Here is an 18,590-nt window from a genome sequence, read left to right on the forward strand (position 1 = left end):
GAGAACAATTTAAAAAAGGGGGATAAATACAGCATTTTCAGCTTGTGCCTAGGGTTTGGTCTTCTCAAAGTCTTTCCACTTTTATATTGTCATAAATGGAGACTTGTCCTGAGTGGTCATAGTCTTCTATTAAAAAAAAAAATAATTGGCTTTTAAAATCTTAAGCCTAACTTTTTAGAAGCAAGGCCCTAATTGTACTGCTGTATCTTATTTTAGTGAAATAAAGTTCAGTAACATTAGGAACTTTATGAAAAAAAAAAAAACAGTAAAAAAGGAGTAAGAAGTACTCATTGAAAAGATGAGATTTCATTTCTGCTTTTATGCGAAATAGTTCCCAAAACTAAAGATATTCACTTATCTCATTATTCACACTTAGTCTTTTCCCTATGATCCATAGTAATGGCCACTTATACTACTATTTATAGCAGTAGAAGTGTAATCCCAGTTTGTCAGTAACTGAGTATTTTTTTTTTTTTTTTTTTTTTTTAGTAACCGAGTATTTTTTACCAATCTTGCCTCTGTGGAGAAGATGGATACAATATATCTGTAAAGTTCAAGAAATAGATTAATATTGTATATTTGAAGTTATGCTCTCTGTATTTCTATATTTGATTTATATCTCATAGGTTAATATAAACAGAGAATTATATAGAAGTTTCTTTAATTCTAAACCTAATTTACTAAAAGTTCATAGATTTAAAAACAATCTTACATGCCAAAGCAAAAGTGGGTCTTTTCTACCAGCCACTAAATAATGGCATAGATTTGTTCATGTGAGATAAGATAACATGGACCTTTGCATAAATTTTTAGGATCAAACCTATTAATATGAAAAAGTACTTATATAATAAGAATTTCCCTTAAATAAAAATTCACCCCCCCCAAAATTTCCCAAGTATTACTATTATTATTAAATGCAAATTAAATATGTGAGCTTTTTTTTTTTTTTTTAAAGGTTTTGTTTATTTATTCATGAGAGACACGGAGAGAGAGGCAGAGACACAGGCAGAGGGAGAAGCAGGCTCCACACAGGGAGCCCGATGTGGGACTTGATCCCAGAACCCCGGGATCATGCCCTGAGCCAAAGGCAGACAGATGCTCAACCGCTGAGCCACTCAGGCATCCCTAAATATGTGAGCTTTAAGATATTTTACTATTAGAAATGGCTAATGCTCTTATTTGGTGCCACATTATTTCCCAGAGTAATATATCCAAATCCACTATATGATCAGTGAAAATGTAGAATTCAGTGCATGCATTCATCCATTCATCCATTCTTCTGGCAAATAATTACCTAGCACCTACCATGCTCCACATACTCATCTGTATTCCAACGATACAGTAGCAAACAAAACAGTTACTGCCCTGTTGGAGCTTATAACATAGTAGAAAATTGTATTTTGGATAGTAGAAATTGGTAAGATTAAAAAATAGGAAAAGGAGGAGGAATTATTTAGATTAGGTGGACTGGAAATAACTCATTAAGAAGGTAACATTGAATAAATACATGACTGAAATTAGTGAGCCATGGAGCTATTTAGGAGAATATCCTGAACAAAGAGTGCATGCAAAGGTCCTCAGGTTGGTATATGCCTGATCTTTGTGATAAACAGAGTGAATGGAAATGTGAGAGTGATAGGAGATTAGGTTGGAGTGGTGATAGTGTATGTGAAGGTGAAATTCATGTCATATTAAGGACGTTGATTTTTGTTAAAAGTGAGATTGCAAGCCATTGGATGGATTTGAGAAGTCAAGTGGTGCAATCTGACTCAGACAGCCATTTTGAAAATAGACTGAAGGGAGACAAGAGCAGAAGCAGGGGGGCAGTCAGGATTTCACAGTAATCCCGGTAAGAGTTTCGAGGCTTGGATCAGAACGGTGTCTGTGGAGGTGGAGAGAAATGGGATTGAACATATAATAAGATAGAGATGATGGGAGTTGCTGGGGAATTTTATTATACACCAAAGTATATAATTCATAAATTAAGGAATAATTCTTGTAACTGTAGAAAAGTAGAGGAGGAATGTATGTAACAGAAGATTTGAAACTTTTTTATACTATGAAAGGTACCCTCAAGGTAATTAAAGTATTTGATGATTAATATACAGCACTTCATATATATATTTGATATATATAATACATGTGTTTAAATTCTTGATATATATCTATATATATAAAGTTAAGTATGTTTAGCTAAGATAATAAAAAATCCCAGTATTTACTGAATTAATTTTTATCTATTATAAAGTATCTGTTTAAATTTAATGTCTTACTTTTTTAACATTTGTATTTGAAATGAAATATATCCTGAGGCTTATTTGTGGGGGAAAAAGTAGTCTATTGATTAATAGAAATTTGGAAAAAACAGTGAAATATTTTCTCAGAGAAGATTTGATTATATACATTTAAATAGAAGAAATATAGAAACCATCTTTATTCATTGTAATGTTTAATTATGTGAAGTAGATAATTTTTTTCTGAGCTCTATCAGTAGAGGGCAGCAAAGTTTCAAGTAGTGTGTGTTCAGGTTCCTAGGAAGCTTTGCTAAGGGCAATTTTTTTTTTCTTGTTTCTCTTAAGAATTTGTTCTGGTTTGCCTTTTAATGAAGTGCTTTGGTAATACCATATAGGAATTTGCTTAAAAACCTGTAGCTTTCGTTCATATATTTAGCCAACTCTTCCCTTAGGTACTATATAGATGCTTTCTTAATGAGAACATGTATTTTTCCTTCCTGTAATTTAGGGAGTACCAGGGCCTGGAAAATATGACATTAAAAGCCAATTTCGGAAGGCTGAAAGTATACCAAGTGTAAATGATGCATCACCTGCTTTCCTTTCTCAATCCCAGGTAATGTTCTATAATCATTTTCATACATAGAACATAATAGATACAATGTGAAGCCAGCAACAAATCTGATGGTGTTTAGGAAGATCATAAAAAGAAAAGTGATAGTTAAACAAATTGGAAACAGACATGGATGGGGCAAATCATATTGCCAAAAAATATGGATAAGATGAAAGGAAATAAGATTGTAATATTAACAATAACATGCAAAGGTGAATATATGAATTGAAAACATCTATTAAACATTTTAAATTTGTATATATGAATGTTCAGTTTAGCTTATAAGAGATTCAGTCTGAGTTTTAAAATATACTCTGCCCATGAATATGTGGAGTATTAACATGCAATCTTTGAGGATATGCATATTTTTCAGAGAGGGTTTTGAAGGCTCTCTGTGGAGGGTGGGGATAGATCATATCTATAACTGCAACTAGGGTCTTTATTTGTGATGCAAGAGTCTATTTCACAGTAATTGTATCACATTCTCCAGGGTATACACTAAGGCTACTTGACGGTATCCAAGATATTTCCATGGCAATTTAATACCAGTAAACTTTGAGAATATGGCAGCCCCAGATCAAAGTGTTGCAGTATTTATCCAACTGTACTATGTACAGCTCTGGTTATTTTAATTTATCCTAACTCAGGAAGATTATTAACCTTCAGATGACTACAGGTTACTGCTTTGGTTTCGTTGTACTTAAGAGGCACCCCCTTGGAAACAAGGAGATGGATTGCAAGTATAGTTTGGAGACATAATCAACATGATTTTTTAATGGGTTAGATGTGGTGGGGAACTAGGAAGAATCAAGAGTGAGTACCGGGTTTCTGCCTTGAGCAACTTGGTAGTACTTAAGGTGATACACAAAACGGGTGTGTAAGAACAGGATATCATGTGTGTGTGTCCTTGATTTTAAAAAAATATCATTTTTACAACTAGAACCCTCAGTTCTTATGTTGTTTCTATTCCTCTAATATGTAGTCCTGATTTGATACCACTTGACACCAATTATGATATCTTAAATGTATTTTCAGAAATGGAAAAAAAAACATGGTATCAATTTTGTTTAAGGGGATGATGAAGAAAACAATAATGGTTCTGGAGTGAGAGATATGGGGGATTTAAAACCAACAGGACTGCCTGCTAGGGGTGCTGTTAGTGGTTAGTTGAATATGAACATATATTTGTGATTGATAGAAAAAGCAATAATGCAATTAGCAAGGTAGACTTAGAACATAAAATTTTTGTTGATAGAACACATAAAGACATGTTTCTGGGATACTATTTAGTCATAGATTTAAAGAGTTGTTTGGTGTTTGATCTAAATGTATTGAATTTCCTTATGTCTTCAACTATTAGTTTTTAAAACATAAGGCTTCTTTTATAACAATGGTTCTCATCCTTGTTGCGTATTAGAAATGCTTGGGGAATTGTAACACATTTTGATCCCTAGGTGAGTTCTTTGCATTTTTCCAGAGACTGATTCAATTCATCTAGAATAGGGCCCAGGCATCAGTATTCCTTCTGTATAAGAAAGAAAGTAAGAAACATACATGTAATGCTGCAATAAATATAAGGGTCTTTTCAAGGTAGTGTTTTTGTTTTCCCTGGTAAATACCCAGTAGTGGAATTACTGGATCATATGGTTAATTTTATTTTTAATTTTTTGAGGCATCTCCACACTGTTTTCCACAGTGGCTGCACCAGTTTATGTTCCCACCAATAGCGCTTGAGGATTCCTTTCTCCCCACATCCTCACCAACATGTTATTTCTTGTCTTTTTGATTCCAGCCATTGTGTTGGGTGTAAGTTTGTGATTTTGATTTGCATTTTTTTAAAGATTTTTTTAAAAATTTATTTTTTCATGAGAGAGAGAGGGGGAGAGAGAGAGAGAGAGAAAGAGAGAGAGAGAGGGAGGCAGAGACACAGGCAGAGGGAGAAGCAGGCTACATGCAGGAAGCTTGATGTGGGACTTGATCCTGGGTCTCCAGGATCAGACCTTGGGCTGAAAATGGCGCTAAACCACTGAGCCACCTGGGCTGTGCATTGATTTGCATCTTTCTGATGATTAGTGATGTTTAACATCTTTTCATGTTCTGTTAGACATTGGTATGATTTTAGAAAAATATCTATTTGGGGATTTTTATTGTAGCATTATTTACAATTGTCAAGATATGGAAGCAACCCAAGTGTCCAGCAATAGATGAATTGGTGATATGTGTACACCCCCCGCACACACACCCCTGGAGTATTACTCAACCATAGAAAAGAATGAGATGTTGCCATTTGCAATGACATGAATGCATGAATGGGCCTAGAGGATATAATGCTAAATAAGTCAGACAGAGAAGGACAAATATCATATGATTTCATTCATATGTAGAAGGTAAGAAGCAAAACAAATGAACTAACAAGGAAAAAGATACCAAAAATCCCCCAGACTCTGAAATACAGAGAATCAACTTGTGGTTGCCAGAGGGGAGATGGGCAGGGCTGGGGTGGGGGGAGTTGGTAAAATAAAGGAGATTAAGAATATACCATGATGAACACTGAGTAATATATATAATTATATAATTATATTGTACACTTGAAAGTAATATAACATCATATATTAATTATATTTTAATAACAATGGAAAAGAAAAAAACATACACGTAACTACGTATTTTTATATAAACACATAAAGGATAAATCAGAAAACAATGAAGTTGGTTACCACAAGGGATAGTAAAGAGATGGAGTGGAAGTGCTGGTATGCTGCAGTTAATTCATTTCTATTGGCTTGCAGAAATCAATTGTTAATTTTTCCAGTTTTGCATGTTGATTGATGTTATTTATGATGGCAGTATGAGATTATCCACGTGGTACTATGACTAATAATTTCTAGATTATGGTAGTATGGTTAATAATTTCTTTACCATGGTAGTATGGATAATAATTTCTATACAATGAAAATCAGCAAATGTTACACTTTTTAAAAATTGATGTCCAATTTGCCAACATATAGTATAACACCCAGTGCTCATCCCATCAAGTGCCCTTCTCAGTGCCTGTCACCCAGTTACTCCATCCCCCTCACCGACCTCCCCTTTTGCTGTTCTTTGTTCATTTCCCAGAGTTAGGAGTCTCTCATGTTTTGTTACCCTCTCTAATTTGTTACCCACTCATTTTCCCCCTTTTCCTATATAATCCCTTTCACTATTTCTTATATTCCCCATATAAGTGAAACCATATTATGAATGTCCTTCTCCAGTTGACTTACTTCACTCAGCATAATACCTTCCAGTTCCATCCATGTTGAAGCAAATGGTGGGTATTTGTCATTTCTAATGGCTGAGTAATATCCCATTGTATATATAGACCACATTTTTATCCATTCATCTGTCGATAGACACTGAGGCTCCTTCCACAGTTTGGTTATTGTGTACATTGTTGCTATGAACATTGGAGTGCAGGTGTCTTGGCATTTCACTACATTCATATCTTTGGGATACCCAGTAGTGCAATTGCTAGGTTGTAGGGTAGCTCTACTTTTAACTCTTTGAGGAATGTCCACACGGTTTTCCAGAGTGGCTGTACCAGTTCACATTCCCACCAACAGTGCAAGGGGGTTCCCCTTTCTCTACATCCTCTCCAACATTTGTGGTTTCCTGTCTTGTTAATCTTCCCCATTCTCACTGGTGTGAGGTGGTATCTCATTGTGGTTTTGATTTGTATTTCCCTGATGGCAAGTGATGCAGAGCATTTTCTTATGTGCTTGTTGGCCATGTGTATGTCTTCTTTGGTCAAATTTCTGTTCATGTCGTCTGCCGATTTCTGATTGGATTTTTTGTTTCTTGGATGTTGAGTTTAATAAGTTCTTTATAGATCTTGGATACTAGCCCTTCATCTGATATGTCATTTGCAAATATCTTCTCCCATTCTGTAGGTTGTCGTTTAGTTTTGTGGACTGTTTCTTTTGATGTGCAGAAGCTTTTTATCCTGATTAAGTCCCAGTAGTTCATTTTTGCTTTTGTTTCCTTTGCCTTCATAGATTAATCTTGCAAGAAGTTGCTGTGGCCAAGTTCAAAAAGGGAGTTGCCTGTGTTCTCCTCTAGGATTTTGATGGATTCTTGTCTCATGTTTAGATCTTTCATCCTTTTTGAGTTTATCTTTGTGTTTGGTGTAAGAGAATGATCTAGTTTCATTCTTCTGCATGTGGCTGTCCAATTTTCCCAGCACCATTTATTGAAGAGACTGTCCTCTTTCCAGTGGATATTCTTTCTTACTTTGTCAAATATTAGTTGACCATAGAGTTGAGTGCCCATGTCTGGGTTCTATTCTGTTATATTGCTCTATGTGTCTGATTTTGTGCAGGACCATACTGTCTTGATGATCACAGCTTTGTAATACAGCTTGAAATCCAGCATTGTGAAGCCACCAGCATTGCTTTTCTTTTGTCCATAGTCCCCTGGCTATTCAGGGTCTTTTCTGATAACACACAAATCTTAAGATGATTTTTCCAACTCTGTGAAGAAAGTCCGTGGTATTTTGATAGGGATTGCATTAAATGTGTAAATTTCCCTGGGTAACATAGACATTTTCACAAGATTAATTCTTCCATCCATGAGCATGGGATTGTTTTCCATCTCTTTGGGTCTCCCTCAATTTCTTTCAGAAGTGTTCTACAGTTTTTAGGGTATATATCCTTTACCTTTTTGGTTAGGTTTATCCCTAGGTATCTTATGCTTTTGGGTGCAATTCTAAATGGGATTGTTTCCTTAATTTCTCTTTCTTCAGTCTTATTGTTAGTGTATAGAAATGCCTCTGATTTCTGGGCATTGATTTTGTATCCTGCTGCATCGCTGAATTGCTGTATGAGTTCTAGCAATCTTGGGGTGGAGTCTTTTGGGTTTTCTATGTACAGTATCTTGTCATCTGCAAAGAGGGAGAGTTTGATTTCTTCTTTGCCAATTTGAATGCCTTTTAATTCTTTTTGTTGTCTGATTGCTGAGGCCAGGATTTCTAGTACTATGTTGAACAATAGTGGTGAGAGTGGACATCTCTGTCGTGTTCCTGATCTTAGGGGAAAGGTTCTCAGTTTATCCCCATTGAAAATGATATTTGCTGTGGGCTTTTCGTATATGGCTTTTAAGATACTGAGGAATGTTGAACTAGCCTTGCATCCTGGGGATAAATCCCACTTGGTCATTGTGAATAATCTTCTTAATGTACTGTTGGATCCTATTGGCTAGTATCTTGTTGAGAATTTTTGCGTCCGTGTTCATCAGGAATATTGATCTATAATTCTCCTTTTTGGTGGGGTCTTTGGTTTTGAAATCAAGGTAATGCTGGACTCATAAAACTAGTTTGGAAGCATTCTCTCCCTTACTATCCTTTGAAACAGCTTTAGTAGCATAGGTATTATTTCTTCTTTAAATGTCAGAATTCCCCTGGGAAACCATTTGGCCCTTGACTTTAGTGTCTTGGGAAGTTTTTGATAACTGCTTCAATTTCCTCACTGGTTGTAGGCCTGTTCAGGTTTTCTATTTCTTCCTGTTCCAGTTTTGGTAATTTGTGGTTTTCCAGAAATGCATCCATTTCTTCTAGATTCCTAATTTGTTGGCATATAGCTGCTCATAATACGTTTTTAAAATCATTTGCATTTCCTTGTTATTGGTTGTGATCTCTCCTCTTGCATTTGTGGTTTTATTAATTTGAGTCTCTTTTCTTTCTAATAAGACTGGGTAGTGGTTTATTGATCTTATTAATTCTTTTAAAGAATCAGCTCCTGGTTTTGTTGATCTGTTCTCAGTTCTTCTGGTATCTATTTCATTGAGTTCTGCTCGAATCTTAATTTCTCTTCTTCTGCCTGGTGTAGGTTTTACTTGCTGTTCTTTTTCCAATTCCATTAGGTGCAAAGTTAGCTTGTGTATTTGAGTTTTTTTCAGTTTTTTGAGGTAGGCTTATACTGCAATGTATTTCTGTTTTAGGACTGCTTTTGCTGTATCTCAATGATGTTAAACAGTTGTATCTTCATTTTCATTAATTTCTCTGAATCTTTTTAATTCTTCCCTAATTTCCTGGTCGACCCATTCATCTTTTAGTAGGATGCTCTTTAATCTCCATGTGTTTGAGTTTCTTCCAAATTTCTTCTTGTAATTGAATTCCAGTTTCAAAGTATTGTGGTTTGAAAATATGCAGGGGAGAATCCCAATATTTTGGTATTGGTTGAAACCTGATTTGTGACCCAGCATGTGGTCTGTTCTGGAGAAAGTTCCATGTGCACTTGAGAGGAATGTATATTCAGTTGTGTTTGGATGGAAAGTTCTGTATATATCTTTGAAATCCATTTGATCCAGTGTATCAATTAAAGCCCTTGTTTCTTTGGTGATGCTCTCCTTAGAAGATCTGTCATTTGCAGAAAGTGCCATGTTGAAGTCTCCTACTATTAGTGTATTATTATTATCTAACATTTCTTTACTTTGGTTATTAAATTGATTGATATACTTGGCAGCTCCTGCATTAGCGGAATAAATATCCATGATTGTTAGGTCTTCTTGTTGGATAGACCTTTTAAGTATGATATAGTGTCTCTCTTCATCTCTTACTACAGTCTTTGAGATATATTTTAATTTATCTGATATGAGGATTGCTACCCTAGCTCCCTTTTGAGGACCATTAAATGGTAAATGGTTCTCTACTCCTTTATTTTCAGGCTGGAGGTGTCCTTAGGTCTAAAATGAGTCTTTTGTAGACAGCAAATAGAGGGGTCTTGCTTTTTTATACAGTCTGATATTCTGCATATGTTGATGGGATCATTCAGCCCATTCATGTTCAGAGTAACTATTGAAAGATGAATTTAGTGTCATTGTATTACCTATTCAGTTCCTGTTTTTGTGGATTATTTCTTTGGTCTACCTCTTTCTTTGCAGGGTTCCCCTTAATATTTCTTGCAGAGCTGATGTGGTGCTCACATATTCTTTCAGTTTCTGCCTAACTTGGAAGCTCTTTATCTCTCCTATTCTGAGTGACAGCCTTCCTGGATAAAGTATTCTTGGCTGCATGTTCTTCTCATTTAGTACCTTGTATATATCATGCCAGCCCTTTCTGGCCTGCCAGGTCTCTGCGGAGAAGTCTGCTTTTGATCTGATATTTCTCCCATATAAGTTAAGAATCTCTTGTCTCTTGCTCTTTTAAGAATTTTCTGTTCATCTTTGGAAGTTTCAAGTTTCGCTATTAAATGTCAACGTGTTGAACAGTTTTTATTGATTTTTTTTTTAGGCGGGGGCCTTCTCCATCTCTTGGATCTGAATGCCTGTTTCCCTCCCCATAGGGAAGTTCTCAGCTATGACTTTTCAAATATACTTTGTGATCATCTCTCCCTCTTGGCTTCTTCTGGAACCCCAATTATACGTAAATTCGTCCTTCTTAGGATATCATGTATTTTCCTAAGCTTTTCCTCATGGTCTCTTAATTGTTTTTCTCTTTTTTCCTCAGCTTCCTTTCTTACAATCAACTTGTTCTTCTATGTCACCTACTCTCTCTTCCACCGCATTAACCTTAGGAGTTAGGATATCCAGTTTGGACTGAGTCTCATTTAGTTTATTTTTAATTTTGGCCTGATTAGATCTCAGTTCTTCAGTAGCAAAGTCTCTAGAGTCCTTTATGCTTTTTTTCCAGAGCCACCAGTAGCTTTATAATTGTGCTTCTGAATTGGCTTTTGACATTGAATTGAAATCCATATTCTATAACTCTCTGGCAGAGAGTACTGTTTCTGGTTCTTTCTTTTCTGGTGCATTCTTCCTTCTAGTCATTTTGTTCAGTACAGAGTGGTTGTGTTATTGGGCTGAGTCAAAAATATCAACCACGACCTAATAAAATCCACCCTAGATTATTCCAAAAATGTCAGAGACCAGAAAATAATAAAGAAGAGCAGAACAAAATAAAACAAAAGGACCACTAAAGTGAAAAACGAATTTAAAACAAAGTGGTAAAAAATAAAAGGCCAAAAACCCCAAAGAAGAAGAAACAAGTAAAAGAAAAAAAAAGTAAAGAGGAAAAACAGAAAAAGGAAAAAAAGGGGGGGGGGAGGGCGCTGAGGGATAGTGGTGGTGAAGATGTGGTAGTGGAGAGAGAATGTTTTCTATCTGAGGGATCCTAGAGCGTGATCCTTTTGGTTTTGAGTGTATTTTGTTCTGTATGTTAGAAGATGCTCAATCCCAAATTTATATAAACCAGCAATACTTATAGAAGGCCCCAACATTGATCACCACAACATAAACAAGACATAATAGGGGGGCAGAATGGGAAGGAAGAGAGTATATAATTTCATAGAATAAACCAGCATGGTATTCCACTTGGTGTATGATGGTCATGTTTTAGAAGGCATTAGCTTCTGTCATTGTAGTCAGAACTAGACAAAGAAAACAAAAAACACAAAACAAAACCTATATCTCATATATCTCCCCAAATTAAATTGAGTACATTGAAGGGAATCCAGGACTCAAAAATATATCTAAGACATGTAATTGTAGAAATATGAAAGTCAAAAAGGAAAAAACTTAAAAATGAAGAGCTGGTAAAATATTGTAGTTAAGGTAGGGAAAGAAAAAAAATGCTGGAAATTTTTAGTCTTATATAAAAATGAGTTGTAATGGAAAAAGGAAAACAAGTGGGGGATTCTCTAGTTCTCTGTATTATTTTCCCTTGGTCCTGGAGCTTTTCAGTGCTGCTTGGTCAAGAACTTGCTCTTCCCTTGTACTTCCAGCTGTCTTCTCAGGGAAAGGTCTGCTGTGCTGATTCTTAGATGTCTGTGTCTGGGCTGAGATGACCCTCCCATCACCAGGTGCGGGGCTCAGTATGAGCTGTTTCTTTTGGGAGGCCTTTGTTCCCTAGTGGCCCCACCTCTCCCAGGCACAGGATGAAACTAGGAGGAAAAACAACAATGGTGGTGCCAAATTTCCAGCTCTGGAGTTGAGCTCCCTGTGAGTAACTGATGCAGTCTCCCAGTCTGCACTGGCCTAGATGCTCCTGGGTCTGACACAGGTGCACTGATCTGCACTGCTTAGGGGTGCCCAGTGGCAGGAGAGTTTTCACTGTTCTATGCCCTACTCACTTCTGCCTGTTCCAGAGGAATGCAGGATTGCAGCTTTGTCCATTTGGAAACCCTGGGATCTGGGGCCCTGTGCCACTGGACCCGCTCCTGGAGGCTGCCTCTCCCGCAGGGAATGGGGCATGGCCACCCCCATCTGGAGCTGGCCCAACTAACTGATTGGCTTCTCCCAAATATCCTGGAGGGCTGCAGCCCTTTGCTGTTATCAGACAGGAGTTTGTGGTGAGCTTTCCTCCCAGATGCCCCTCCTCTTATAGTGACTCTGGGAATCCTGAGGCCTCACTGCCCCTCCTTGGATTTTGTCTGATTTCTCTGCTATTGTTCCAAAGCCCTTTTCCATCAGGGAAAACTCTGGCACGGATTTTTAAAGTTCCCACTTCTCCAGGGCTGGGCTATCCTGTCCCAGAGTTTTATACTGCTCTGCTTTAGCATGGTGCTCCTCCCTCACTTTATTCTTTTTTATTTATTTATTTTTTTCCGCCTTCTACCTGGTTAGAAGCAAAAACTTTTCTCTCTGTAGCATTCCAGGTGTTCTCACTTTAAATCTCAGGTCAAATTTATAGGTGTTCAGGATGTTTTGAAAGTTATCTAGGTAAAGTTGTGGGATCAGGTGTGTTGAGGACCCCTACTCTTCTGCCACCTTGCCCCTCCTCCCAAATGTTATAAACTTGGACTATTTTCCTCCAGTGGTGTAGAATCCATGGGGTAGAAGGGAAATGAAGGCAGAGGCACGTCTTCAAGTATACTTTTTAAAATACATATTTGTCTTTTTGAAGCATGTCAATGTCCTACATATTCAAATAAAAATAAGTGGATAAGAATGAGAAGGCTTAAAATAAAAGCCCTAAACCTGAAAGCGAATGGAAACAAATATGCCATTATATTGTAAGTGAATACTTTTAACCATATTGAAGACGTGGGACAGAAACATCCATGTAACGTCAGTATTTTACTACATCAGTCTTGGATAGGATAGAGTTGGAAGGGATAGTGAGTGCAAGAATTACAAATGAATTCTGAATTATTTTTAGGAAGTTGGTTTATTATAATAGTATGGGTGAAGCAGTAAGAAACTATTTTAGGTGTATTATCCTAAGCAAAAACGTCAATATTGTGAACCAGAGTTTTCACTTGGAAGAAGGTACATACAAATTTGGATTAGGAGAGATAAAAATGAACCTTGTATGATAGATTTGAATTGAAGGTTTGATATGAACTCTTGACTTCCTAAAGTATATATGTATAGGTATCTCCATGAGTATGTGTGTGTGTATAGATATGGGTATAGGTATGGATAGTTAGATATACAGATATATATCCTAGCTTAGTAAATAAGCCAAGAAATAGGGACTGGACAAAGTAGGTGGAAGATGAACCTGTAACATCTTGTTATGTCACAAAATAAGAAAAGTCTCAAAAAATAAGAAAAAGATGACGACACATCATAGGGACATATGAACCAACTTGAAGGGATCCCTACTGGTAAAAAAAAATAGTGATCAATTATAAATGTCAAAACTGGCATTCATATTTTCTTTTTTTTATTTAAAAATATTTTATTTATTCATGAGGGACAGAGAGAGAGAGAGAGAGAGAGAGGCAGAGAGGCAGAGACACAGGCAGAGGGAGAAGCAGTCTCCATGCAGGGAGCCTGACATGGGACTCAATCCCGGGTCTCCAGGATCACGCCTTGGGCCGAAGTCGGCACTAAACTCCTGAGCCACCTGGGCTGCCTGCATTCATATTTTCATATGGATTATAAATACAAAAGTAGATAAATAATGAAATGAATAATTGGGAGAGAAGAGAGGGCTCTTGCTTACTGATAAATGTAGAGGGAGTATTCAATTTTATAAAATTAAAATGACAATTGAGGTTCAAGAACATGTATCTCTACATATGATACTCTGAGAAAGCTACATCACCTATTTAGTATGTTGTCCAGAAATGCATAATGTGAATATAATCATGAGGAAGCATCAGAGAAGTCCTAACTAATGAAAGTTTTATTATACAAAGGTGGGGTGCTATATTCTTCCAAAGTTACAGAATACAAAGGAAGGTTTAAGAAATGTTCTAATATTAAAGGAGGCTAAAAGCAATATCTGAACCTAGACTAGATTATATACTAAAGGGAGAAAATGCAACAAGGTGTTATTAGATCAGCTGATAGATTTGGAATGTGAATAGTTGATTAGGTAAAAATATATCATTGGTACGTTTACTAAAGTTGGTAACTGTGCTTCAGATATGTAAAAAAAAATCCATACTTTTAGTAAATATACACCAAAGTATTTGAGGGTAAAAGGCCATAATATATATAACTTCCTATTAAATGGTTGTATATACATGCTGCATGTCTGTGTGTGTGTGCATATGTGTGCACATAGACACACTCAGGGAGATAGAGAGGAAGGAATGGACGTAAAGAAAGAGACAGAAACAGTGTGGACAAATTAAAAAAACAAATGATATGTTAGCAATGGGTGACTCTGGGTAAACATTATACATGTATTTTATGAATTATTTTTATTCATGCAATTTTTTTTTGTAAATTTGAAATTGTTTTATTTTTACTTTTTTAAAGATTTTATTTATTTATTCATGAGAGACACAGAGAGAAAGAGAGAGGCAGAGACACAGGCAGATGGAGAAGCAGGCTCCATGCAGGGAGTCCAATGTGGGACTCGATCCCAGGACTCCAGGATCACGCCCTGGGTCAAAGGCAGGCACTAAACCACTGAGCCACCCAGGGATCCCCATAAATTTGAAATTAATACCAAATAAAAAGTTTCAAAATATACAATACTATATTTTATGAGTTCAGTTATACCTATAGATACATATATATTATATATTAAGCTAAATATAAATTTATAATAAACTTTTTGTGTTCATAATATAATAAGTTTAATATTATAAGCTAAACCAGATTTATATATCACTTAAATCTAAGATTTTTAAAGCTATTTAATGATATTGTTGAGTTAATTGAATATATATGTCATGGAACTTTGTCAATTTGTGAATTTTATTACATAGAAGAAACCATGTTAGACCATATAGTTTTTTATTTGTTATTTTAACTTGCAGAATAATTTAAATGTGAAGATTATACATATGTTATTATCTAGAATCTCATCTTGAGATGATTTCCTCCAAAATGTCTATTTGGCTTAGTAAAGTACGTAATGCATTACTGTATTTATATATATATATATATTAATATATATATATAGCTGATTTTACGTAATGCATTACTGTATTAATATATATATTAATATATATAGCTGATTTTACTAAAAGCTATATATTTTATGTTTTGATAGGTACAATATCTTAATTCATCTCTATTTTTTTACTCCATGAAGAAATAAACTCCAAATATTATATTGACTAAGAAGGCAGCTTTTAACTCATGAAATATCAAAATGTACTATGGTACATTTCTTATTGGCTTATTTTCCTGTTCTTTACCAGAGATTTGTACCTATGAAATCAATCACTCCAGCTCCTGGCACATATAATGAATCTCGAACTGCTTTTAATTCCTTGAAGAAAGCACCAGGACTGAAAAGTACCCCATTTGGTCAAAGTGCTGCTCGATTCACACAAGACTGTAGGACAGAGGAAATGCCAGGTTAGTAATTAATCCATATATTTATATAGCTTAATATTCTTAACAAGATGGATGTACCAGAAAGCACAATTTTTTTTTGTTCTATGATTTGTGTTGTTATTTTGAGTCACATTTTTAAAGTATTGACTATACACTAAACACAGATTAAAAATAATGTGCAATTTTAATAAGATTTCAATTTAACATGTCACATATCTTTTTTTTTATTTTTATTTTTTTTTATTTTTTTTATTTTTATTTTTATTTTTTTTTAATTTTTTTTCATGTCACATATCTTTAATGGTAATTTTCTGTTGTTTTCCTTTATTCAGTAAATTTCCTAATTGCTCTTTATGGATGAACATATATATCAACTACATGGTTATTGCCAGTAATTTAACTTATGACATACACTTTTGTTAAAATTTTATTTTGGGGATATCCTAGCACATATTCTAGTATTCTCATGGGATATTCTAGTATTCAGAATTAAGAGTCTAGCACAAAAATAACTTCTATAAATGTTAACATATAGTTATGTGTTGCTGCATACCAAATTTAGTGGCTTAAAAACAGAGTTTTCTATTGTATCTTATTATTTTGTGGGATAGCTAGAAGGCAGAGCTCAGATGAGACTGTCATTCAGAGTGCATTGCTCCCCCCAGGTAGCTGGTCTTTTAATTTGGTAGCTCAGGGCTCTATAGGATGTGGCAAGTTGGTACAAGGCTTCTTATTTCCTAATGTCAGAAGTTCCACATTCTGTTAATCAGGTCACTCAGGGCAGCACATTTTGAACAGAAGAACTTGACACTTCATCTGTCAATGACATGGGTAGTAAAGAATTTGTGGCCATCTTTAATTTACTATAGACTACACTTTTCCCACAAAATATTTACAGTTGTCCTATATGCCTTCTCAAGGCCTTCAAGTTTCATGTAATATGGTATAATCTTGAAGTCCAGGATCTTGTCATCTAAGTCCTATATCTCTATAGGTGAGAATTCTTGGGTGTGATACTTTATTTATTTATTTTAAAAATATTTTATTTATTTATTCATGAGAGACACAAGGAGAGAGGCAGAGACATAGGCAGAGGGATAAGCAGGTTCCCTGCAGGGAGCCCCATGTGGGACTTGATCCTGGGATTCCAGTATCACACCCTGAGCCGAAGGCAGATGTTCAACCCCTGAGCCACCCAGGCATCTTGGGTGTGGTACTTCAGATTAGCTTCTTGAGTATGACTTCCCTCTGTCAGAAGAGCTCTGAACTAAAGACACATTATCTGCCTTTCACATCTCAAAACACAGCAATAGGAGAAAGATAGAATAATCATACTAGATGCTTTTATTCAGAAAAGAGAAAACTGGAGGCCTGTAACAGTTATAGGCCCATAGCAATTATGAAATCCAACCAGGGAGTTTTTGTAATTTCCCCATTAGGACCCAGTTGGGCTCCCTGGGAATGACTTTCCAAGTTTTTGTTTTGTTTTGTTTTACCTTTTGGGCTTTTGTTTCCATCTTTTGAATCATCCTTCCTTTTCTATAAGAAATAGGCTGTGTTTCTGGCTAACTTGCTTACACCAAGCCCCACCCCACATGCTCTGGCAGGACTGCCCTTCTCAGTCAAGCTTGCCTCAGTCCCAGCATGGCAGGCCCTTCCCCCAGAAGACCAGCACAAACCCCTGCCTACACCATATCTCCTACCCAGAGAGTTTTACAGGGCTTCAGTTCTGGCAGAATTGGTGTCAGGTCTCATTTCATAAGCAGACTAGAGTGCACCTAGTTAAAACTCACTACATTCAGTCGAGGGACCAAACACTGTCCATAGCAGACAAGGAGAGCCTCTACAGACAACTGACCTGAAGAATAGAGCAACCAAAACACAACAGCAGACAGAGCACATGCAGCACACACCAGAGATATTCCTTGAAGCACCAGGCCCTGGGCATTAAATGACTTCTTCATAAGGCTGTTACTTTCAGGAGCAGGAGACATAACTGGCTTTTCTAAGAAGACAGAGACTTAGACAAAATGCCAAGACAGAGGAATTTATTCCAAATGAAAGAACAAGATAAGGCTATGGCCAGGGATCTAAGCAAAACAGATACAAGTAACGTGCCTAATGGAGAATTTAAAGCAGCAATAATACTGATACTCACTGGATTTGAGAAAAGAATGGAAGACATTAGGGGGACCTTTACCACTGAGATAAAAGAGTTAAAAAAGACTGAATCAGAAATGAGGAATATAATAAATGAGATTGAAAATGGGCTTGATGCAGTTAATGGCAGGCCAGAAGAAGCAGAGGAATTAATTAGTGACCTAGAAGACAAAATAATGGAAAATAATGAAGCTGAACCAAAAGAGAGAAAGAATAATTATGGGACATGAAAGTAGACTTTGGGAATTCAGTGACTCCAATAGATATAATAAAATTCACATTATAGAAGTCCCAGAAGAAGAAGAGAGAGAAAAGGGAACAGGAAATTTATTTCAGGAAATAATAGCAGAAAACTTTCCTAATCAGGGAAAGGAAACAGACATCCAGATCCATTAGGCACAGAGAACTCCCATCAAAATCAACAAAAGTAGGCCCACACCAAGACATATTGTAGTTAAATTTACAAAATATAGCGATAAAGAAACAATCTTAAAAGCAGCAAGACAAAAGGAAGTCCTTAACTTACCAGGGAAGACCCATAAGGCTAGCTGGACATTTCTCAAACAGAACCTTATCAAGCCAGAAGGAAGTGGCATGATATATTCAAAGTGCTAAATGGAAAAAATCTCAGAGTACTCTATCCAGTAAGACTGTCATTCAGAATAGGAGAGATAAAGAGCTTCCCAGAGAAACAAAAACTAAAAGAGTTCATGACCACTACACCAAGAAATATTAAAGGGAACTTTTTGAGTGCTAAAGAGAGACCAAAAGTGAGGAAGACAGTTAAGTATGACAGTGACAAAAAAAAACAATGACAAAACAAGTAATAAATGGCAATAAATACATATCTATCAATAATTACTTTGTGAATA

General features: G+C 36.0%; 1 protein-coding gene across 35 annotated transcripts in view; it reads left to right on the forward strand.

Annotated features, from left to right (window-relative positions):
• Nucleotides 1–18,590, forward strand: part of STPG2 (sperm tail PG-rich repeat containing 2) — a 531,806-nt gene that overhangs the window by 119,053 nt on the left and 394,163 nt on the right. For all 35 annotated transcript variants that reach the window (XR_005382818.1, XR_005382817.1, XR_005382825.1 and 32 more), the window contains 2 exons: nt 2,743–2,847; nt 15,420–15,579. Coding sequence is in view for 19 of the 35 variants with exons in the window: in XM_038582080.1 (XP_038438008.1) it covers nt 2,743–2,847; nt 15,420–15,579 (265 nt within the window). In the remaining 16 variants the exon portion in view is untranslated. The remainder of the gene's footprint in view (nt 1–2,742; nt 2,848–15,419; nt 15,580–18,590) is intronic.

This window comes from Canis lupus, chromosome 32 (assembly GCF_011100685.1).
Source record: "Canis lupus familiaris isolate Mischka breed German Shepherd chromosome 32, alternate assembly UU_Cfam_GSD_1.0, whole genome shotgun sequence".
Lineage (NCBI taxonomy): Eukaryota > Metazoa > Chordata > Mammalia > Carnivora > Canidae > Canis > Canis lupus.